Source organism: Rhinatrema bivittatum, chromosome 8 (assembly GCF_901001135.1).
Source record: "Rhinatrema bivittatum chromosome 8, aRhiBiv1.1, whole genome shotgun sequence".
NCBI classification, from domain to species: domain Eukaryota; kingdom Metazoa; phylum Chordata; class Amphibia; order Gymnophiona; family Rhinatrematidae; genus Rhinatrema; species Rhinatrema bivittatum.
The window spans coordinates 162,109,631-162,133,707 of NC_042622.1; the positions used below are offsets into that span (position 1 = coordinate 162,109,631).

Below are 24,077 nucleotides of genomic sequence, written 5' to 3' on the forward strand. Positions count from 1 at the left end.
GCCTCTGGTGAGGATGGAGCGGTTAATGTCTTGGGTATGGCGCCTGTTGTCTCTTCCCTCACCCGTGGTGTGGGACTATTTGCAGGTTCTTGGTTTTATGGCATCTACCCTGGAATTGGTTCCTTGGGCTTTTGCGCATATGAGACCTTTGCAGAGGGCATTGCTTTCTCGTTGGGATCCCAAGTTGGAAGAGTTTCACCTGCCATTATCACTACTAGAACCGGCCAGATCCAGTCTGGATTGGTGGCTGACCCCGGATCACTTATTTCAAGGGGTGGACCTGGAGAATCCTCAATGGATAATTGTGATGACAGATGCCAGCCTGACCGGTTGGGGGGCGGTCTGTCAATCAAGGTCAGCGCAGGGCCTTTGGACACCATCGCAGACCAAGTGGTCCATCAATCGCTTAGGGACCAGGGCAGTTCGTCTAGCACTGCACCAATTTCTTCCCCTTGTCCACCACCAGGCAGTACAGATTCTCTCAGACAAAGCGACCACTGTGGCGTACATAAACCGTCAAGGGGGTACGAGAAGTCGCCCTGTGGCCGCCGAAGCAGACATGTTAATGACCTGGGCAGAATGCAATCTGACCCGCATAGCTGCATCTCACATATAGCCGGGGTCGACAACGTTCAGGCGGACTGCCTCAGTCTCCAGCAGCTAGATCCCGGAGAATGGGAGCTGGCCGGGGAGGCAATGCGGCTGCTATCGAGACTGTGGGGGACCCCCCACCTAGACTTAATGGCGACTCGTCTGAACGCGAAAGCATCTCGTTTCTTCAGTCGCAGAAGGGATCACGGATCGGAAGGGGTGGATGCCCTGGTTCTTCCATGGCCTCCACACATTCTACTTTGTGTGTCCTCCTTGGCCGTTGGTGGGAAAGGTGTTACAACGCATAGAATCTCACCAGGGGCTGGTAATTCTGGTGACTACGAAGACTGTGGTTCGCCGATCTGATCAACCTAGCGGTGGACGGTCCCTTGCGCCTTGGTCATCTGCCGAACCTCCTTCGGCAGGGTCCAGTATTTTTCGATCAGGCTGACCGCTTCCGTCAGCCTGATCGGCTTATGTGGCTTGGCTTATGAGAGGAGGCAATTAAGAAGGAAGGGTTACTCGGAAGCAGTGATTACCACTCTCTTCTCCGTACTTGAAAAACTTCTACATCTATTACCTACATTCGGGTATGGAAGGTGTTTGATTCTTGGTGCCGTGGGTTGAGTTTGTCCCCGCGTCAGGCCACTATTCACATTCTTGCCTTCTTGCAGGACAGCTTACGGAAGGGCTTGGTGTACAGTTCGCTCCGGGTGCAGGTAGCGGCCTTGGGCTGTTTTCGAGGTAAGGTTGATGGTGCTTCCATTGCTGCTCACCCGGATGTGGCACGATTCTTGAAGGGTGCCAAGCACTTGAAGCCGCCAGTGCGCGCGATCTGTCCGTCCTGGAGTTTAAATTTGGTTCTCCGTAGCCTTTGCGGGTCCCCCTTTGAACCTTTGAAGTGGGCTACATTGAAGGATTTAACGCTTAAAACGGTGTTTCTCGTGGCTATCTATTCGGCTAGACGGGTTTCGGAGCTTCAAGCCTTGTCATGTCGAGAGCCTTTTCTGCATATCTCTGATTCTGGGATTTCTCTTCGGACAGTGCCCTCCTTCCTCCCAAAGGTAGTCTCTGCATTTCATGCCAACCAGTCAGTCGAGTTGCCGGCGTTCTCTGAGGATAAGGATTTGAGGAGGTTGGATGTCCGTAGAGTTCTCTTGTGGTACTTGGAGATAACTAATCCGTTTCGATTGTCTGATAATCTTTTTGTTTTGTGGAGCGGTCCTAAGAAAGGGACTAAGGCTTCTAAAGCTACTATTGCCTGTTGGTTGAAAAACGCTATTGCTTCAGCTTACATACGTCACGGGTGCCCAGTACCGGATGGTCTTAAGGCACATTCTCTTCGGTCACAAGCAGCAGAAAGCCAATGTGTCTTACCCCAAGAGATTTGTCGGGCGGCCACTTGGAAATCCTTGCACACGTTTGCTAAACATTACTGGTTGGATGTGAGGGATCCGAAGGTGGATTCTTTTGGCAGCAGTGTGCTTCGCGTGGGACTCTCCAGGTCCCACCCCTTTTTAGGGCAGCTTGGGTACATCCCAGCAGTCTGGACTGATCCTGGTACATACAGGGAGAGGAAAATTAGTTCTTACCTGTTAATTTTCGTTCCTGTAGTACCAAGGATCAGTCCAGATGCCCACCTATAGACAGGAAAGTCCGCTCAGCTACTTGTATTTCTCTTGGCAGATTTTTCGAAGACTATACCATCTCCGCGACATAGTTCCTTTTGTCACACGTTATAGTTTTTCAAGAGGTTAATGTTTGACTTGATCTAGTCATTGGTTGGTAAAAAAAAATAAAATAATAACAGCCATTCATTCTGCTTTGATATTGATTATACTGAGGGATCGCAGGTGGTGCACCAGGTTATATGGGGGGTGCTTTTCAGCTTTTCTCTGACTCAATCTGCTGGAAGGGAGGCATAACCCAGCAGTCTGGACTGATCCTTGGTACTACAGGAACGAAAATTAACAGGTAAGAACTAATTTTGCTTTATCTCACTTGTCGCATTCCTTTCCATATAATTTATAAATATATTGAAAAGCACCGGTCCAAATGCAGATCCCTGAGGCACTCCACTGTTTAACCTTTTCCACTGAGAAAATTGACTATTTAATCCTACTCTGTTTCCTGTCTCTTAACCAGTTTGTAATCCACGAAAGGACATCTCCTCCTACCCAATGGCTTTTTAGATTTCTTAGAAGCCTCTCATGAGGGACTTTGTCAAACGCCTTCTGAAAATCCAAATACATTACATCTACCGGTTCACCTTTATCCACATGTTTGTTAACCCCCTTCAAAAAAACAAAGTAGATTTTCCTTGGGTAAATCCATGCTGACTGTTCCATTAAACCATGCCTTTCTATATGCTTTGTGATTTTGATCTTTAGAATAGTTTCTACTATTTGTCCCAGCACTGAAATCAGGCTCACTGGTCTATAGTTTCCCGAATTGCCCCTAGAGCCCTTTTTAGATCCATTGTGTAGAGCATGAGGCTCGAATCAGGACCTCACATTCAGGCCAATACAGAACAGTGCGCTCAGCCGAGCGCACAGTTAGCCCCCGTCTGGATGCGTGTTTTCGATGGGCTATTATTACCCCTTACCCCCCAAAAAATAATAGCGCGCAAAAACTGCTTTTCTGTACACCCTCTGACTTAATATCTTAGCGATATTAAGTCGGAGGCCCCCCCAAAATAAATTAAAAATCGTGTGTAAAAAAAAAAAAAAAAAAAAAATCAGCTAACGGGTTGAAAGACGGATGCTCAATTTTGCTGGCGTCTGTTTTCCGAACCCATGGCTGTCAGCGGGTTCGACAACCAATGCTGGTAAAATTAAGCGTCCGCTGTCAAACTCGCTGACAGCCGTCACTTCTGCAAATAAGGAGGCGCTAGGGACGCGCTAGTGTCCCTAGCGCCTCCTTATTACCGCAGACTCTCATTAGCATAGAGAATCGCCTGCCCAGGAGAGTGACCTGGGCGCTCGCCTCAGAGCGCCGGCTCTCCTGCGCATTTTACTGTATCGGCCCGAGTGTCAGACATTGGTAATGAGGCCTTTTGTCTTTCAGTTTAGAATGTCATTTTTAAGGTCCCATCCCCATCCCTCTGCTTTCCAATGAGATATTGCGTCTTGTTTGGTTTTCAAAGTCCTATTAATATTTTGCAAGCCTTTCCAGAGAGATTATGTAAATGCTGGAAAAATACAAGTGCCCACCTTGGAAATGGTTGTATGTGCTGCTGAACTATCGTGAAGCACACAGGGAGATCATAATTTTAATGTACAGTGCTGTCTAAATGTTGATTACATTCTGAGGTTTCTGAAACTGACTGCTGTTTTGTAACTCTTTGGAATAAGAGCTGCTTTTATACAGGTCTAATGTATTTCATGAATGCATTGCAGATATCATTGGGGTCTGTAAGAGCTATGAAGATGTCTCAAAGATCATCGTGAAATCAAGCAATAGGGAAGTATCAAAGAGAAATATATATCTGATGGATACATCTGGGAAAATGGTTACAGCAACCCTCTGGGGTGAAGATGTAAGTGTTGCCTGTAATTTCTGGAAAAATGTACGCACACAAATGTAACCCAGGGGAAGTGGCGGAGAACTAATGGAGACATGCGCCACAGGAATGTGGTGTGGAACCATGCTCCAGTGCAAGGAAGAGAGATGTACGGAAGCCATAACCCAATGAGGTGGGGGAGGGGAGGAGCAGGAGGATGTGTATTGATGGGGGGAGATTTTTTTTTTTTTTTTGTTGCTATTTGAGACATCCTTCTTTCAGTCAGGACTGGATAGCTGCACAGTGTTTCTGAGGAAGGTTACATATTGTAACAAAGGAGCTGCTAATTGCAATTTTAGAAGTATTTAGTGTTATCCCATATAACCATAACAGTACAACTGTGCTTTGTTTCTTTTTCACAGGCTGATAAATTTGATGGTTCCAGGCAGCCAGTGGTAGCTATCAAAGGTGCCAGACTCTCAGATTTTGGTGGGCGTTCTCTCTCTGTGCTGTCCTCTTCTACAGTCATGTTAAATCCAGATATTTCACAGTCTTTCCAGCTCAGAGCATGGTAAGATGCGCATGTGCACTGCTGACTTCACATTTTAGGATTGAGAGGGTGTTTCCACATAGTGAAGGCAGTTTCTTTCTTCCTCAGTGAGATTAATTGTTTGGATTAAAGTGTTTAAAAGTTTTTGCACTTGGGGCATTCATAGCACATCATAAATCTGGGACACAGCATACACATCACCAGTTTGACCATTAGGCCACACATTTAACACCTGCTGACATATTGCATACATTATAGAAGCAAATATCTTAAGGAGTACAGAATTTCCCTCTCTCAAAAATATACTCTCCATATAATATCCAAACAAGTACTATAACATGAGACCCCCCCTTCACCTATTGTCTGGCAACGCATTTGCCTCATTTCAAGAAAGATCTTCTCTCTCCATTGTTTTTAGAGACCCTAAGTTCCCCATATAAAAGGTTCCTATTAGCTACCCCGATTACTTCATTACGGATATAGTAACTGGCTTGGTGTGCTAAATTTTCTTAAATTAGTTTTCATGGTTGGTAGCAACACATTTCTTATAAAACAGATTTTTTTTTTAACAAAGGCTTTTTCTCACAAGACAAGCAGGATGGTAGTCCTCACATATGGGTGACATCATCACGGAAAACTTCTGTCAAAGTTTCCAGAACTTTGACTGGACCCTACTGGGCATGCCCAGCATGGCACCAACCCTGCAGCCAGCAGGGGTCCCCCTTCAGTCTTCTTTTTTTCCACGCAGCAGTAGCCTCGCAGTAAAGGAGCTCTGAAGAGATTCCTGACAGGAATTTTCCTCACGGAATTATTTAAAGTTAAATTGCCCCACAGAGGTCCCTCCTCTAACATTTCTCTGACCGCGGTACTCTGGTAAGTTTTTACCCTTTTTCCGTCTATTACCGTCGAGTTTGGCCCTTGCGGCCTACCGGCCGTCGACCGTACAGCAGCTCGATTTTTTTCTATGGCCATGACGGGGTTCCGTTGGTGCCCGGACTGTACTCGCACTATGTCTAGCACACCCCCATGGAGTCTGTGTAATGTGTTTAGGCCATGAGCATGATGTCCTGACTTGCACCAAATGTGCCCTCATGACATCAAAAGGTCGCAAAGCCAGAATGGAAAAGATGGAACTCCTCTTCCGTGCTCAAATCCAGACTCCGTCCATTGCATGGATGTCGTCTGAACCAGCACCATCGACTTCGAGCCAGCATCGACCGGTGACCGACCGCCATCGACGTCTTCATGGCTATCGCCCCCCCCCCCCCTACTCCCCCTCAGGATCGAGGGGATCGCAGCGAAAAACATTGCCATTGACATCGTAAGACTCGGACCATCGAGGGAGCGAAATCATCAACCTCACCACCGTCCGAGCCGCCGTCGAAGAACCCCCGTCCAGGAAAGGCACCGACCATTCCTGCGACTGTGTCACCGAGGCAACCCTCACCCGAACGGGGTTTGGGAGCCGCGATTCCGCCTGTAAAGGTGGTCCCTCCGGCTATGCCTCTGCCTCCCTCTTCTGTTCCGGAACCGGGGCTCCTAGCTCCAGGTCTCTGAAAAGAACTGGACCGGATGATTCAGGAGGCCGTCGACAAGGCAATGCAATGACTCCAGGTCCCTCCGGCACAGATTGTGGAACCTGTCATCGACCCGATTTCAGTAGCGCTGGCACCGCTGCTGTCCAGAATGGAAGTGCTGATGACCGCCCTTCCTCTGGATCCCAGGTCTCCAATGCCTCTGTTACCCTCCCCGATGACTGCTTCATCAGGAGGAGAAACACCGTTCCGCATCCCTCCATTGGGTGTGTTGCTTCAGTCATCGATGCCGATGCGTCCCTCGCCGTCTATTCATCCATCGATGCCGATATGTTCGGTGCCACAGAGTCATCCATCGATGCCCTCGATGCCTGCACCGGTGCCTTCAATGCCATCATCGGTGCCTCTGGTGATTCCTCCGATTTTTTTTTTTTCAGAGCCTAGACCAGGAACCTCAGGTATCCAACCCCCTTCACTTCCTAAAGGACAGTCTGCTGATCCTTATGACACTTGGGGTGATGATACTTCAACATACACTGATGACTTATCTTCCCCACCTTCTCCCACTGAGAGTAGAAAGCATTCTCCTCCAGAGGACCTCTCATTCATAAACTTTGTGAAAGAAATGTCTGAGTTGGTTCCCTTTCAACTACAGACTGAACAGGACGATAGGCACCAGATGATGGAGTTACTCCAATTCCTGGATGCGGTATCCGGTAGCGGTGATTACTATTCTTCTCCAAGCAAGATGGAAGTCCACCTCCTTATCCTATGTGCGAGTCTGGAAGATTTTTGAGTCCTGGTGTGTGTCTAAGGGAGTTTAAGCTTTGTGTTCTTTGCTGTCTCACATCTTGTCGTTCCTCCAGGGCCTTGCTTTCAACTCACTAAGAGTTCAAGTGGCGGCCTTGGCTTCCTTATGAGGGAACGTGATGGGTAATGGCTGTCTTCTCACCTTGATCTGGTCAGGTTTATTCAAGGAGTCAAACATTTGCATCATCCTATGTGGAAGATTTATCCTCCTTGAAATCTTAATCTCATTCTCAGGACTTTGTGTGAGGCTCCTTTCAAATCTATTCGCAGAGCAACCTTCAAGGATTTGACTTTGAAGGTAGTTTTCCTGGTAGCTATCTGCTCTGCGAAGAGAATTTGAGTTGCAAGCTTTGTCGTATCACGATCCATTTCTTCAGATTTCGGAAGCAGGTGTTTCGTTGCGGATAGTGCTGTCTTTTTTTCTTCCGAAAGTGTTTTCCGGACTTGAGTCTTTCTGAGCCTAATGCACGGGAACTTCAGACGTTGGACGTCCATAGAGCTTTGTTGCAATATCTCAAGGTCACGAATGATTTTAACATGTCTGATCACCTTCTTATTTTGTGGAGTGGTCCGAAGAAGGGTACCCAGGCTTCCAAGACTTCCATTACGAGGTGACTTAAGGAAGCCATTGGCTCAGCATACATTCTCAAGGGTCGACAAGTGCCGGAAGGTTTGAGATCCCACGCCACTCTATCTCAGGCAACCTCTTGGGCGGAAACTCCATTGGTTTTTCCACAGGAAATTTGTGGAGCGGCAACTTGGAATTCGCTGCATACTTTTGTGAGACACTATCAGCTAGATGTGGGGGATCCAGAGACTCGTTCTTTTGGTGAGTGTCTTGCAAGTGGGACTCTCAGGTCCCACCCTAGTTAGGGAGCTTTGGTACATCCCAGGAGTCTGGACTGATCCAGGTACATATAGGGAAACGAAAATTGATTCCTACCTGCTAATTTCCGTTCCTGTATTACCACAGATCAGTCCAGAGCCTGCCCGAATTATTGTGGTGGAGAGTCGTTCGCTCAGCTGTTTTATTTTTGACATAGCAGAAGTTATTTACAAAGTTTTTTTTTATATTAGTTTTATACAAGTTTTGTTGTACAAGGTTTTGAATGCCTGTTTTGGTATGGCACTTAGCTTGGGTACAGGTCAATACTGAGGAACTGCAGGTGGCACCAGGGTATTTGAAGCAGTGTCAGTTTTACTTTGTGTCTCCATCTGCTGGCACAGACAGGAGTCTGGACTGATCCTTGGTACTATAGGAACAGAAATTAGCAGCTAAGAACCAATGTTCCTTTTCACCAGAGCACTAAAGGAAGATATAGACATAATAGGTATCTCAGAGACCTGTTGAAAGGAGGATTACCAATGGGATACTGATACCAGGGTACAAATTATATCTACATGACAGATACAATTGGTGGAGGGGGTGGTACTATATATTAAAGATGGCATAGAGTCAAGCAGACTAAAATTGTGCAGGAAACAAACTATACTCTGGAATCCTTATGGATAGAAATTCCAGGGCTAAAAGGGAAGAGTATAGTAGTGGGGATATATTACTGGCCAAGGTGAGGAAACAGACTGTAAAATGCTAACAGAGATTAGACTGGCTAGTAACATGGGCAACAATAAAAATGGGAGATTTCAATTATCCAAGTATTGACTGGGTAAATGTCACATCAGGGCATACAAGGGAGGTAAGAGTTCCTAGGTGCTATCAGTGACTACTTCATGTAGCAACTGTCATGAAACCAACAAGAGGAGGAACTATATTAGATTTAGTTCCCAGTGAAATGCAGGACCTGGTGTAAGAGAGAAAGGTGGTGGATCTGGTTGGCAACTGTCATAATGTAATACAATTTGACATAATCACTGAAGGATGAATAAAAACTACTATAGTATTTAATTATAAAAAGGGAGAAATGATAAAATGAGTAAATGTTAGAACAAAAACTTAAGAAGCATTTCACAAGGTTTAAATCTTGCAGGAAGCATGGACATGGCTTAAAATTACCATCTTTGAGGCCTATACAAAATGTATTCCATGCATTAAAAAAGGTCAAAGGAAAACCAAATGACTGCCAGCGTGTTTTAATAGTAAACACTGAGAGGAGAGGATCACCTTGCTGGTGGCTGAAAGGAATCAGTAAGTTTTTGCTTGGGACATTGACATTGACTTTTTTAAAAGTATTGGGGCAAAGTTAAATATTTGGGAATATTATTTAGTGTGTTTGTGTGTTTGTGCCTTTAATAGTCAGGCAGTGAATAAACAAGTTAGACTGTTTGTATTTTTAGTCAGTCAATAAGGTAGCAGTAGGTAGTGTGTTTATTTTTTAAAAGTCTGCTTGACTATTAAAGTGTCCTCCAGACTTTTAAAGAGCTAAGTGTTTTATTTAATAATAACTGAGTGCATTGTATTGAAAAACAAAAAAAAACAAACCACAAACCCCCCCCCCCCCCCCACAAAAAAGTAGCCAGAAGCTAGAAATAAGCTAGGAGCAGTATATACCAAAGTAAAAAAGTTGAATAGTTCAGCTCAGTTACTCACCTTGGAAAGGTGTTGAGGTAGTGTGATTAGGTTTGAATAGGGAACAACATTTGTTAATCAAGGGAGCTGTGAGTAATTCCCAACCCACCCACCCCTCGCCCATCCCTTAATTTATAGGCAGGTGCCACTTGCAGAAAAAAAAACAAAAAAACCCCAACAAAAACTTTATTGAGAATTCGAGCAGACCCCAGTAGGCCACTACCAGACATATAGTGAATTCACTAATACATTTAAAGGAACTTAGACACATTCCTACTCCCATAGCAACCTAAAACTTAACTAGGAACTGATCAAAATTGAGATGAAGGCAGCAGTCCAGCAGCAAGAGGGGGGCTTCCCAGTCTTTTGCATCGAGTGTCACATGTATGATTTTTTACCCACCAGTGAGAAGTTGTACATGTGCATGTGATGCAAAGAGCTCCTGGCTCTCAGAGAACGAGTCCGATCTCTGGAGGCTAGAGTGGCAGACCTGGAGGAGCTGAGGGAGACAGAGAGGTATATAGATGAGACCTTCAGGGACATAGTAGTCCAGTCCCAACTTCAGACTGGCAGCCCTGGTGCTGCCTTGGAGGAAGAAGGTCTCATAATGGGAGAGCACCAACCAGGTGAGGCAGGAAAGGATCCTGTAGCAAGGACCTGCTCTCTAGGTGATGCATTGTCCTTTCGCACTGAGGATATCTCCCTAAGGCCTACTGCCCAGGAGGGAAGGGTTAGGTCGGCCGTCATAGTTGGTGATTCGATTATTAGGAATGTAGATAGCTGGGTGGCGGGTGGGCGTGAGGATCGCCTGGTAACATGCCTACCTGGTGCGAAGGTGGCGGACCTCACGCGTCACCTAGATAGGATTTTAGACAGTGCTGGGGAGGAGCCGGCTGTCGTGGTACACGTGGGCACCAACGACATAGGAAAATGTGGGAGGGAGGTTCTGGAAGCCAAATTTAGGCTCTTAGGTAGAAAGATTAAATCCAGAACCTCCAGGGTAGCATTCTCTGAAATGCTCCCTGTTCCACGCGCAGGTCACCAGAGGCAGGCAGAGCTCCGGAGTCTCAATGCGTGGATGAGACGATGGTGCAAGGAAGAGGGATTCAGTTTTGTTAGGAACTGGGGAACCTTTTGGGGAAGGGGGAGTCTCTTCCGAAGGGATGGGCTCCACCTTAACCAGGGTGGAACCAGACTGCTGGCGCTAACCTTTAAAAAGGAGATTGTTCTAGTTTAAAAGCTGCTCTAAGGGGAAAACCGACAGTCGCTCAGCAGCGCATGGTTCGGAGAGATGTATCTTTAAAGGATACTAATGATGCATTAGAATTAGGGCATCCCGACAGTGAGGTTCCAATAATTAGAAAAGTAGTCCAAGTGCCTGTAACTAAAAACTCACCTGAGCTAAAAAATTCTAACTTATCCCTATCAATTAAAAAGCAGAATAAAAATACAAACAAAAAACAAACTTTGAAATGTTTGTATGCTAATGCCAGAAGTCTAAGAAGTAAGATTGGAGAATTAGAATGTATAGCAGTAAATGATGACATAGACTTAATTGGCATCTCAGAGACATGGTGGAAAGAGGATAACCAATGGGACAGTGCTATACCGGGGTACAAATTATATCGCAATGACAGAGAGGAGCAGTCGGGAGGAGGTGTGGCGCTTTATGTCCGGGATGGCATAGAGTCCAACAGGATAAACATCCTGCATGAGTCTAAATACAAAATTGAATCTTTATGGGTAGAAATCCCTTGTGTATCAGGGAAGACTACAGTGATAGGGTATACTACCGTCCACCTGGTCAAGATGGTGAGATGGACAGTGAAATGCTAAGAGAAATTAGGGAAGCTGACCAAATTGGTAGTGCAGTAATAATGGGAGACTTCAATTACCCCAATATAGACTGGGTAAATGTATCATCGGGTCACGCTAGAGAGATAACGTTCCTGGATGGAATAAATGATAGCTTTATGGAGCAATTGGTTCAGGAACCGACGAGAGAGGGAGCAATTTTAGATCTAATTCTCAGTGGAGCACAGGACTTGGTGAGAGAGGTAACGGTGGTGGGGCCGCTTGGCAATAGTGATCATAATATGATCAAATTTGATTTAATGACTGGAAAAGGAACAGTGTGCAAATCCAAGGCTCTCGTGCTAAACTTTCAAAAGGGAAACTTTGATAAAATGAGAAAAATTGTTAGAAAAAAACTGAAAGGAGCAGCTACAAAAGTAAAAAATGTCCAAGAGGCGTGGTCATTGTTAAAAAAATACCATTCTAGAAGCACAGTCCAGATGTATTCCACACATTAAGAAAGGTGGAAAGAAGGCAAAACGATTACCGGCATGGTTAAAAGGGGAGGTGAAAGAAGCTATTTTAGCCAAAAAATCTTCATTCAAAAATTGGAAGAAGGATCCAACAGAAGAAAATAGGATAAAGCATAAACATTGGCAAGTTAAATGTAAGACATTGATAAGACAGGCTAAGAGAGAATTTGAAAAGAAGTTGGCCGTAGAGGCAAAAACTCACAGTAAAAACTTTTTAAAATATATCCGAAGCAGAAAGCCTGTGAGGGAGTCAGTTGGACCGTTAGATGATCGAGGGGTTAAAGGGGCACTTAGAGAAGATAAGGCCATCGCGGAAAGATTAAATGATTTCTTTGCTTCAGTGTTTACTGAAGAGGATGTTGGGGAGGTACCCGTAATGGAGAAGGTTTTCATGGGTAATGATTCAGATGGACTGAATCAAATCACGGTGAACCTAGAAGATGTGGTAGGCCTGATTGACAAACTGAAGAGTAGTAAATCACCTGGACCGGATGGTATACACCCCAGAGTTCTGAAGGAACTAAAAAATGAAATTTCAGACCTATTAGTAAAAATTTGTAACTTATCATTAAAATCATCCATTGTACCTGAAGACTGGAGGATAGCAAATGTAACCCCAATATTTAAAAAGGGCTCCAGGGGCGATCCGGGAAACTACAGACCGGTTAGCCTGACTTCAGTGCCAGGAAAAATAGTGGAAAGTGTTCTAAACATCAAAATCACAGAACATATAGAAAGACATGGTTTAATGGAACAAAGTCAGCATGGCTTTACCCAGGGCAAGTCCTGCCTCACAAATCTGCTTCACTTTTTTGAAGGAGTTAATAAACATGTGGATAAAGGTGAACCGGTAGATATAGTATACTTGGATTTTCAGAAGGCGTCTGACAAAGTTCCTCATGAGAGGCTTCTAGGAAAAGTAAAAAGTCATGGGATAGGTGGCGATGTCCTTTCGTGGATTGCAAACTGGCTAAAAGACAGGAAACAGAGTAGGATTAAATGGGCAATTTTCTCAGTGGAAGGGACTGGACAGTGGAGTGCCCCAGGGATCTGTATTGGGACCCTTACTGTTCAATATATTTATAAATGATCTGGAAAGAAATACGACGAGTGAGATAATCAAATTTGCAGATGACACAAAATTGTTCAGAGTAGTTAAATCACAAGCAGATTGTGATAAATTGCAGGAAGACCTTGTGAGACTGGAAAATTGGGCATCCAAATGGCAGATGAAATTTAATGTGGATAAGTGCAAGGTGATGCATATAGGGAAAAATAACCCATGCTATAATTACACGATGTTGGGTTCCATATTAGGTGCTACAACCCAAGAAAGAGATCTAGGTGTCATAGTGGATAACACATTGAAATCGTCAGTTCAGTGTGCTGCGGCAGTCAAAAAAGCAAACAGAATGTTGGGAATTATTAGAAAAGGAATGATGAATAAAACGGAAAATGTCATAATGCCTCTGTATCGCTCCATGGTGAGACCGCACCTTGAATACTGTGTACAATTCTGGTCGCCGCATCTCAAAAAAGATATAATTGCGATGGAGAAGGTACAGAGAAGGGCTACCAAAATAAGGGGAATGGAACAACTCCCCTATGAGGAAAGACTAAAGAGGTTAGGACTTTTTAGCTTGGAGAAGAGACGACTGAGGGGGGATATGATAGAGGTGTTTAAAATCATGAGAGGTCTAGAACGGGTAGATGTGAATCGGTTATTTACTCTTTCGGATAGTAGAAAGACTAGGGGACACTCCATGAAGTTAGCATGGGGCTATTAAGTTCACTTAGAGAATAGCCACTGCCATTAGCATTGGTTACATGGAATAGACTTCGTTTTTGGGTATTTGCCAGGTTCTTATGGCCAGGATTGGTCACTGTTGGAAACAGGATGCTGGGCTTGATGGACCCTTGGTCTGACCCAGTATGGCATTTTCTTATGTTCTTAAAGTAAGAGAAGCAAAGCCACCAGATGACAAGAGTAAAAGGAAGTGGTAATGGAGGACAAGGAAATAGCAGAAAAACCATATGGCTGCTTTGCCTTTGTCTTTAATGAAGAGGGGTCGAGGGCATACCTACACCAGAAACTTTTTTTTTTTTAACAGTGATGATTCTGACCAACTAAACTAAATCACTGAAACTGTAGGATGTTATAAATCAGATTGACAGCCTAAAGAATAACAAATCACTGGGATCAATTGGTATTCACCTCAGAATTTTGAAGGAACTCAAATATGAAATTGCAGATTTATTTCTGGTGGCTTATAACCTATCATTTAAACCAAACACTGTACCAAAAGACTAGAGGGTGGCCAGTGTGATGCCAATTTTTAAAAAGGGGTGAGCCTGACATTGGTGCCAGACAAAATAGATGCTTATTCTTAAACAAAATTACTGACCACATAGACATAGTTTTAATGCAGGAGAGTCAATATAGTTTTTTGCAAAGAGACGTCTTGCCTTATCAATTTACTAGACTTTTTTTTTTGAAGGTGTAAATAAACATGCAAATAAAGGTGAGCTGGTTGATAGTGTGTTTGAAATTTCTGAAGGTATTTGACAAAGTCCCTTGTGAGAGACTAATCAGGAAATTGAAAGGAATTGTGATTTAGAAATTAATTTTTTTAATCAACAGAAGGTAGGACTAAATAGCCATTTTTCCAAATGGAGGAAGGTGTGCCTAGGAATCTGTACTGGAACCTGTGCCATTTAGCATATTCATAAGTGATCTGGAGAAAAGAATGACACGTGAGGTGACTGATTTACAAAGGACACAAAAATGTTTAGAGTTGTTAAAACAGCAGTAGTTTGAGAACTGCAGAAGAGATTAGGAGATGGGCATCTAAATGGCAGATGCAATTTAATATGGACAAGCGTAAAGTAATGAAATTGCAAATCATGATGTATAAAAATGGAATACACTGAAAAACAACCCCAGCTACTTGTACACGATGCTGTTCTATTAGGCATCAAATTTATAAAATGAGCTAAAACGTATTTAATACGCAACTTTATAAACATCACAAACAGTTCTCCCAGATTTTGAATGTTACAAAATAATTTTTACTATTTTTAAACCACTATGTGAAAAATGTATTTTAAATTAATAAACAATTTTTTATAAATAGTTTGAAGTGGCAATAAATGAGTGACTAAGGTATATACGTCTGATCTGATGTTCACCCTCAGTCATTATATGCCACATGCAAATTTAATGTTGCCAAAGCTGCTTCAATCATATATCATCACCAGAGGTAAGGCAGAATTGAATCAGGTGAAGCATTGAATCAGAACAAATACTTCAGCCATAAATCATCTTAATAATGAGACAGAAAAATACTTAACTTGAGAATGTTCTTGCAGCATCTCATCACTAATTCTTCAACACAGATCTCTTATCCTGTAAACCGTCCTGATCAAAAATTTGGAAGGATGGTATATAAATATTTGTAAATAAATCCTTTGGCTATTTTGCTAAAAACATTCCAGTCTGTCAGCTGCTTGACCAAAAATATACTCTCATATAAACTGCTTTAACAAAAAATGTCCCAACATCGGGGTCCTACTGAATTATGGGTGGGAAAACAAAATAAACAATGTATATACCAAAAATGCCAAGAGGCTTTAACCAATAATACTCCAGCATAATCACATGATCAAAACCTGCTAGATTTAAAATTTTCATTAATAAAGGTTCTTTAACATGTACATATTTTAAAATATAGACCAATCTATCTGAGGTTAAGCAAAAGAGCTCAAAGAATTTAACTTAAAGATCCATCGCTGTTCTAGTTTATTTATGATCTAAATACTCACCTCTTAGATATTGTCCATGCTGTCCAGGATAGTCCATTTTATCATATATAAGTATTAGTATGATGCTTCTCAACAAAATTGAGCACGGTTTTACCTATGTAAATAACATCACAAGGCATATCACTACATGAGTGCTAGTTTAAATCCCCAATATCTTAATTTCTATTAGATCACAATTCTGCAGTGACACCACTGGTCCTTCCATTGTCTGTGCACAGATTACATGCCAATAAACCTTTTCTCAAATGTGGAAACAGATGCTGATGACAAAACAGGTGGAAAATATGAATGAGCCAACTAATGTTATTCTCTTTCTTTTCTTCTCTCCTCCCAGTTCTATTACCTTGTTATTTGTAACTGCTTCCTTCTACACAAATAGGTTATTGAATTGTTTACTGTACACCCCTGTTATATGTAAACCGGCATGATGTGTTTGCAACATGAATGCCGGTATATAAAAATTTTAAATAAATAAATAAATAAATAAAATATCCCATAGATTTCTGCCACGTGTAAAAGAAAACCTTGGCACATATTGAAAGACATGATGTACTTTAACACAGGCCAGCACTGGAGAATGAAGTGTCAAATTTGATGTGACTGGGTCAAGAAAGGAATCTTGCAAGTCGGAGGGTCAACCACATTTTGATGTAATGGCTGCAATAAGGCTCTGTTTTATTGCAGAATAACAGAATATTCTGTTGTACAGAATAACCCCAGTCAGAGAATCATCATGCCATAATAGCAGCTTGTTTAAATTATGCAATTGTGGAACATAATCATTGCAGGTGGAAAAATAGACCCACTGGTAAATTCTTCTTTATTTGGTTGGTATGACTGCTAGTAAAGTGCAGCAATGTATTAGATCAGTTGATTTCCTGAAAATTGTAAATTCAAAATGATCTCTGAAATTGCAGATCATGATGTACAAAAATGGAATAGTCAAAATCTTGAAAATAAGTAAACTGAAGAATCAGATCATGCTGGTTAAGCCAAATGAAAATGTTTTTCAAATATTTCACATTTCCAGTCCATGGCAAGAGGACATTTTTTATGTATCTGTGCCATAAAAGAATGTTAGAATTAATGGCACAGTGTCAAAATCTTCAGTTCAAAAGTAGCAATGTATAAATTGGCTATATCAGAGCTATAAAGGCTCCTATAGTCGTCCCCTTTTATTTGAAGAAAATAACGATATTGGAACAAAGTCTTTTGTCCATGCCAGACTTGCTAGGTCACAAAGAGCCACTGAACAGACCTCAAGAGTTTGTTGTATAATTTCAATAGCTGCCAGTTGAGGAATGTTATCAGCTGTTGTCAAAATCAATCCAGAGGGTAAATTATGCAAAAGTTGTAAATCTTGCATGATATGGGCACAGGGCTGGTGGAAGCACTAAGCAAACTAGGCCTGAGCCTAGGGGGCATGAGCCATGTGGAGCCACAGCTGCTCACAGGCCAAAAACCCTGTTGGAAGGAGTCATGGCCATGATCGGGGGATGGGGGGTGTCAGCACAACCTGGGTGGGGGGGGGGTAGGGCACCTAATCCCCTTGCACCAGCCCTGTATGGGCAGCATCGCATAGGTACGAATTGGCTAATGGGACAAAAGGTTTCTAAAACTTACCAGTGAGAATTGAGAGGTTCCAAAAAGGAATTTTTGGTGGAGTTTAGAAACATAGAAACATGGCAAAAAAGGACTATATGGCCCATCTAGTCTGTCCATCTGTCTAATTTATCTAGCCCTTACAATTCCCATCACTCCCTCAAAGGGGAAATTATAAGCTGAGCAGGAGGCTTATCCAAACATTTGTGAATTTTGGGAAGTATATAAATCACAGGTGTAATGGGATGATCTGCCAATAAAAAAATCATGTTCCTTCTGAATAATCATCCATCATTCTAAATCTACCACACACTTTATTTTCCAAAAAGTCTTCTCAATTAGGATCCCTTGGTGCAGAGGAACACATTTGGGGTTTGGAAGGACCGTAGGGCTACAAATAGAATGTGGCGAAGGCCTCTTTTGAGAGCCACCTGGCAAAGGCAACATGGCCACTGCCGCAAAATGCAGGAAAAAAAGTATTTTTTGTGGGGGCCATCGCTTCAGTGTTTTGCAATCAGGGCTTTGTCTTGTATAGGGGGTGGGGGCCAGGGCAATTTTGGAGAGCCCCTAGCCGGTGGAAAAAGGATTTCAAAGTCTGATAACTGTTCCTCTGGGAGGGAGAGGGAATGATAAAAGCATCAGAGGTAGCCATTTTAGAAAAGATTCTGGGAAGTATTGTGGAAGACAGGAGGCCTATAGGGAGTCTCTGGTGTTATCCCCTGTGAGGTAGGCCTTGTCTGTGCACAAGGAATTTGAGGGAGGTTTGGGGCACAAGAAGAGGATGATGCTTCTCAGGTGGAGCCCTTTTGTCCAAAATTTGTGCTATTAATGCATCAAGCTTATTTAAGCTGAGCACTGGGACAAAAAAAGCCAGTTTCCTTAGGGGGTTCCTCTATCACTTCTCCAGCTGTTACTTCATGGGCCAAGAGAGCCAGAGAACTGTATGTGGTCTGGGATGCTAAGTTGCTAGGTTTGGCAAATGGCTCCTTGAAGGGATTTCATGGCTGGGGAGGAGGTCGAAAACTATCTTGAAGAGGGCGAGATTCTTGTGGCAGAGGGAGATGATCGCCAGGTGGTGCACCTATTTAAAAGAGTGGAACCTATTATTACTCTGGCTCTGATGGAAGTAGGTATTCCCTGTACATACCCGGATCAGTCCAGACTATGGGTTGAGCCTCCTGTTCAGCAGATGGAGACAGACCAAAACTGAAAGGGTATCCTATATCAGGACAGAGCCTACCCTGCAGCCCTTCAGTATTTGTCTGTCTCCAGCAGATGCGACAGCTCACCCTGCGGTTTCCTGTTTTTTGCTTAGCCCCTGTTTTGGGGCTTGCTTTCTTCTCTAAACTTATTGGATCAAGCAAGTATTTGTCTATCATTTAAAAAAGCAAAAAAAAAGTTTTTGGACTCTGTTGATTTCCATACAGAAGATAGTTTGTCTCCTCTCTCTTGGGGGGGGGGGGGGGGGCTTTGCCCTTGTGTAATATAGCCTAGGCTCCCTATCCCCGGTGTTCCTCGGCTGTGGGGTGAAATTGGTGGTGCCAGTCATTCCCCCTGTACTCTTGCTCTCTCTCGGGACGCTTATCCCCCGGAGCTGCCTGCAGGGACATGTTTTCCTCTGCACTGTCTAATGTGAAAAAAACAAAAAATGACTAAGAATCAAAGTGAAACTAAACCCTTGGCAGCCTTTTGTGACAGTTGGGAGCGTGCAGAGTTCAGCCTCCGCTCCCTCAGCCCCGGCAGCACAGCTGATTTTAATTACTGCTCCTCCTCTGCATCCGGGGTCATGCCGCGTTCTCTGCCTTGTTTGCGGGGATTCTTCACTCTGTCTCTCTAGAGAAGGGCTCTGCTCTAAATGTTTGCCAGGGGGAGAGGGTTCCTCCGTGCCTGCGATCTCCTCCGGAGCCCGAGCAAGGCCGCACAAGCGCATGGTCGCTCCGTTCCCGGGCCGACAAACCGTGGGATCGGCGGCCATTTTGGGTTTTTCGTATGCTGCTTTTTCAGGGCCAAATAACATATAGTGACATATATATTGTCTCAATCTTTATTAAATGAAAACTTGACAAAACAGTACTCAAAAACCTTACCACATCACCCCAAGGAATAGTCATTTAAAAATGCCCACTTTATCTCACACATTAATCATACCCATTCACACCACACACATTCTTCATATCCCCCACCATTAAAATACTTTCATGATTTCAAATTATACACAAATGTAAACCTTTTCACACTACAATGTAAATCTTTTAAATACAATTTGTTTATAAGCAGAGAAAATTCTATTGCACAAATTTTTCTTCGCTCAAAGAACGAAAATCCTTCAATCCTTCATCTTCTCAACATGTTTCACCTTCCCACAGGCTTCTTCAGGAGAACTTCTATGGAATCTCCTACTGCTCATGCATCATCAACACATTTCCGACGGGTTTCATCTGAACGTCCCAAAGATTTTTTTCGGACGTGCAACCGGGTATATTCCCGACTCTTACTTTGCGGCGTCTTTCAAACAAAATTTCATAGAACGCCTCCTCTTCTACATTTTATGCATTTACCTTTTTACTTTTCCGCAAAAAACGCCACCTCCGTGGCTTACAAAACCGCCGCCATCGGGTGAATCAACTTCCGTTGATTCACCCGATGGCGGCAGTTGATTCACCCGATGGCGGCAGTTTTGTAAGCCACGGAGGTGGCGTTTTTTGGGTTCAACAGTTGCTCAGCACCCAGGACCTCCCATCTGGCGAGGCAGAGCAGCTGAAAGATTGGAAGGCGCTAAAGCGTATGGGGCGGATGCCCTTTACGACATGTTCCGGGTCCAGGCAAAAGCGATGGCTTCTGCGGTCTCGGCCAGACGGCTCCTCTGGCTCCGTAATTGGGCGGCCGACTCATCTTCCAAGGCGCAGCTGGGCACGTTCCCCTTCAAAGGTAAGTTGCTGTTTGGCAAGGACCTGGAACAGCTTATTAAATCCTTGAGTGAGAACAAGGTACACACACTACCTGAGGATCGCCCGAAACAAGCGAGAACCTTCTTCCCTACTCGCACCTGATTCAGGGGTCAGCGGAGATATAATCCCAGGGCGCGGGGTACCTTCTCTAGAGGAAATTCCTCCAAGTCTCAGTCCTGGGCTCAATACTTTCGAGGGTGCCATGCCTTCTGTGATGGTAATCCACAGCGCCCGGCGTCCAAGCCCGCCTCTCAATGAGATTCAGCTGGCCCATTCCTCCGTTCCAAACTTGGGTGGTCGGCTGTCCCTGTTCTTGGAAGAATGGGTCAAAATCACGTCGGACCAGTGGGTCCTCGAGATAATCGAGAGAGGCTACGCTTTAGAATTTGTTTGGGACCTACCGGATCTGTACATGGTCTCCCCGTGCGGCCATCAGAAGCGGACTTCTGAATGTCAGACTCTCGCCAGACTCCAGAGGCTGGGGGCTATAGTCCCTGTTCCTGTGGGGGATAAAATGAGAAAAATTGTTAGAAAAAAACTGAAAGGAGCAGCTACAAAAGTAAAAAATGTCCAAGAGGCATGGTCATTGTTAAATACCATTCTAGAAGCACAGTCCAGATGTATTCCACACATTAAGAAAGGTCGAAAGAAGGCAAAACGATTACCGGCATGGTTAAAAGGGGAGGTGAAAGAAGCTATTTTAGCCAAAAGATCTTCATTCAAAAATTGGAAGAAGGATCCAACAGAAGAAAATAGGATAAAGCATAAACATTGGCAAGTTAAATGTAAGACATTGATAAGACAGGCTAAGAGAGAATTTGAAAAGAAGTTGGCCGTAGAGGCAAAAACTCACAGTAAAAACTTTTTAAAATATATCCGAAGCAGAAAGCCTGTGAGGGAGTCAGTTGGACCGTTAGATGATCGAGGGGTTAAAGGGGCACTTAGAGAAGATAAGGCCATCGCGGAAAGATTAAATGATTTCTTTGCTTCAGTGTTTACTGAAGAGGATGTTGGGGAGGTACCTGTAATGGAGAAGGTTTTCATGGGTAATGATTCAGATGGACTGAATCAAATCACGGTGAACCTAGAAGATGTGGTAGGCCTGATTGACAAACTGAAGAGTAGTAAATCACCTGGACCGGATGGTATACACCCCAGAGTTCTGAAGGAACTAAAAAATGAAATTTCAGACCTATTAGTAAAAATTTGTAACTTATCATTAAAATCATCCATTGTACCTGAAGACCGGAGGATAGCAAATGTAACCCCAATATTTAAAAGGGCTCCAGGGGCGATCCGGGAAACTACAGACCGGTTAGCCTGACTTCAGTGCCAGGAAAAATAGTGGAAAGTGTTCTAAACATCAAAATCACAGAACATATAGAAAGACATGGTTTAATGGAACAAAGTCAGCATGGCTTTACCCAGGGCAAGTCTTGCCTCACAAATCTGCTTCACTTTTTTGAAGGAGTTAATAAACATGTGGATAAAGGTGAACCGGTAGATGTAGTATACTTGGATTTTCAGAAGGCATTTGACAAATTTCCTCATGAGAGGCTTCTAGGAAAAGTAAAAAGTCATGGGATAGGTGGCTATGTCCTTTCGTGGATTGCAAACTGGCTAAAAGACAGGAAACAGAGAGTAGGAGTAAATGGGCAATTTTCTGAGTGGAAGGGAGTGGACAGTGGAGTGCCTCAGGGACCCTTACTTTTCAATATATTTATAAATTATCTGGAAAGAAATACGACGAGTGAGATAATCAAATTTGCAGATGACACCAAATTGTTCAGAGTAGTTAAATCACAAGCAGATTGTGATAAATTGCAGGAAGACCTTGTGAGACTGGAAAATTGGGCATCCAAATGGCAGATGAAATTTAATGTGGATAAGTGCAAGGTGATGCATATAGGGAAAAATAACCCATGCTATAATTACACAATGTTGGGTTACAAATTAGGTGCTACAACCCAAGAAAGAGATCTAGGTGTCATAGTGGATAACACATTGAAATTGTTGGTACACTGTGCTGCGGCAGTCAAAAAAGCAAACAGAATGTTGGGAATTATTAGAAAGGGAATGGTGAATAAAATGGAAAATGTCATAATGCCTCTGTATCGCTCCATGGTGAGACCGTACCTTGAATACTGTGTACAATTCTGGTCGCCGCATCTCAAAAAAGATATAATTGCAATGGAGAAGGTACAGAGAAGGGCTACCAAAATAAGGGGAATGGAACAACTTCCCTACGAGGAAAGACTAAAGAGGTTTGGACTTTTCAGCTTGGAGAAGAGACGACTGAGGGGGGATATGATAGAGGTGTTTAAAATCATGAGAGGTCTAGAATGGGTAGATGTGAATCAGTTATTTACTCTTTCAGATAATAGACTAGTGGGCACTCCATGAAGGTAGCATGGGGCACATTTAAAACTAATCAGAGAAAGTTCTTTTTTACTCAACGCACAATTAAACTCTGGAATTTGTTGCCAGAGGATGTGGTTAGTGCAGTTAGTATAGCTGTGTTTAAAAAAGGATTGGATAAGTTCTTGGAGGAGAAGTCCATTACCTGCTATTAAGTTCACTTAGAGAATAGCCACTGCCGTTAGCAATGGTAACATGGAATAGACTTAGTTTTTGGGTACTTGCCAGGTTCTTTTGGCCTGGATTGGCCACTGTTGGAAACAGGATGCTGGGCTTGATGGACCCTTGGTCTGACCTAGTATGGCATTTTCTCATGTTCTTATGTTCTTAACAGGGCGCCGGTCAGTATTCTATTTAGTTCGTTGTTCCCAAAAAGGACGACTCCTTCCGCCCCATCTTAGACCTCAAGAGGGTCAACAGAGCCCTCAAAGTGCCCCATTTTCGGATGGAAACCCTGATGGCAGTTATAGCGGCTGTTCATCCCAGAGAATTTCTGGCCTCTCTCGACTTGACGGAGGCCTACCTGCACATTCCGATCCATGCCAAACATCAGAGGTATCTTCAGTTCCACATCTTGGGACAACATTTCCAGTTCCGGGCTCTCCCCTTCAGTCTGGCCACGGCACCACGCACGTTTACCAAAGTGGTGGTGGTGGAGTCCTAGTCCACCCTTATCTAGACGATTGGCTAGTGCGAGCCAAGTCAGAGACCTTATCCAAGCAGGCAGTGGACCGCGTCCTTGCTCTCCTCTCGTCCCTGGGGTGGATAGTCAATTTTTCCAAGAACAATCTCAGACCTTCCCAGGTCCTGGAATTGCTAGGGCTTGGTTCGATACTCGGGTCGGCAAGGTATTCCTGCCGGACTCTCGAGCGTTCAAGCTGATGGATCAAGTCTGAAATTTCCTTTCTATGCCTCTTCCCACAGCGTGGGACTACCTACAGGTTCTGGGGACCATGCCTTCTATGATTGACTTGGTCCCTTGGGCTTTTGCACGTTTGCCTTTACAAAAAGCTTTGCTCTCCCGCTGGAAACTGGTGTCGGAACTGTTTCAAGCGCAGCTTCCTCTCTCCGTCTCTAACATCAGAGACATACATTGGTGGCTATCGCTCAAGCACCTTATGAAAGGAATATCCCTTCAGACTCCGCCATGGATTGTAGTCACGATGGACGCCAGCCTCTGCAGTTGAGGAGCAGTCTGCCAGACACGGGCCACACATAAGAACATAAGAAATTGCCATGCTGGGTCAGACCAAGGGTCCATCAAGCCCAGCATCTTGTTTCCAACAGAGGCCAAACCAGGCCACAAGAACCTGGCAATTACCCAAACACCAAGAAGATCCCACGCTACTGATGCAATCAATAGCAGTGGCTATTCCCTAAGTAAATTTGATTAATAGCAGTTAATGGACTTCTCTTCCAAGAACTTATCCAAACCTTTTTTGAAC

General features: G+C 43.7%; 1 protein-coding gene across 3 annotated transcripts in view; it reads left to right on the top strand.

Moving 5' to 3' along the window:
* Positions 1-24,077, top strand: part of RPA1 (replication protein A1) — a 224,725-nt gene that overhangs the window by 148,302 nt on the left and 52,346 nt on the right. For all 3 annotated transcript variants that reach the window (XM_029611180.1, XM_029611179.1, XM_029611181.1), the window contains 2 exons: positions 3,990-4,129; positions 4,516-4,664. In XM_029611180.1, coding sequence (XP_029467040.1) covers positions 3,990-4,129; positions 4,516-4,664 — 289 coding nt within the window. The remainder of the gene's footprint in view (positions 1-3,989; positions 4,130-4,515; positions 4,665-24,077) is intronic.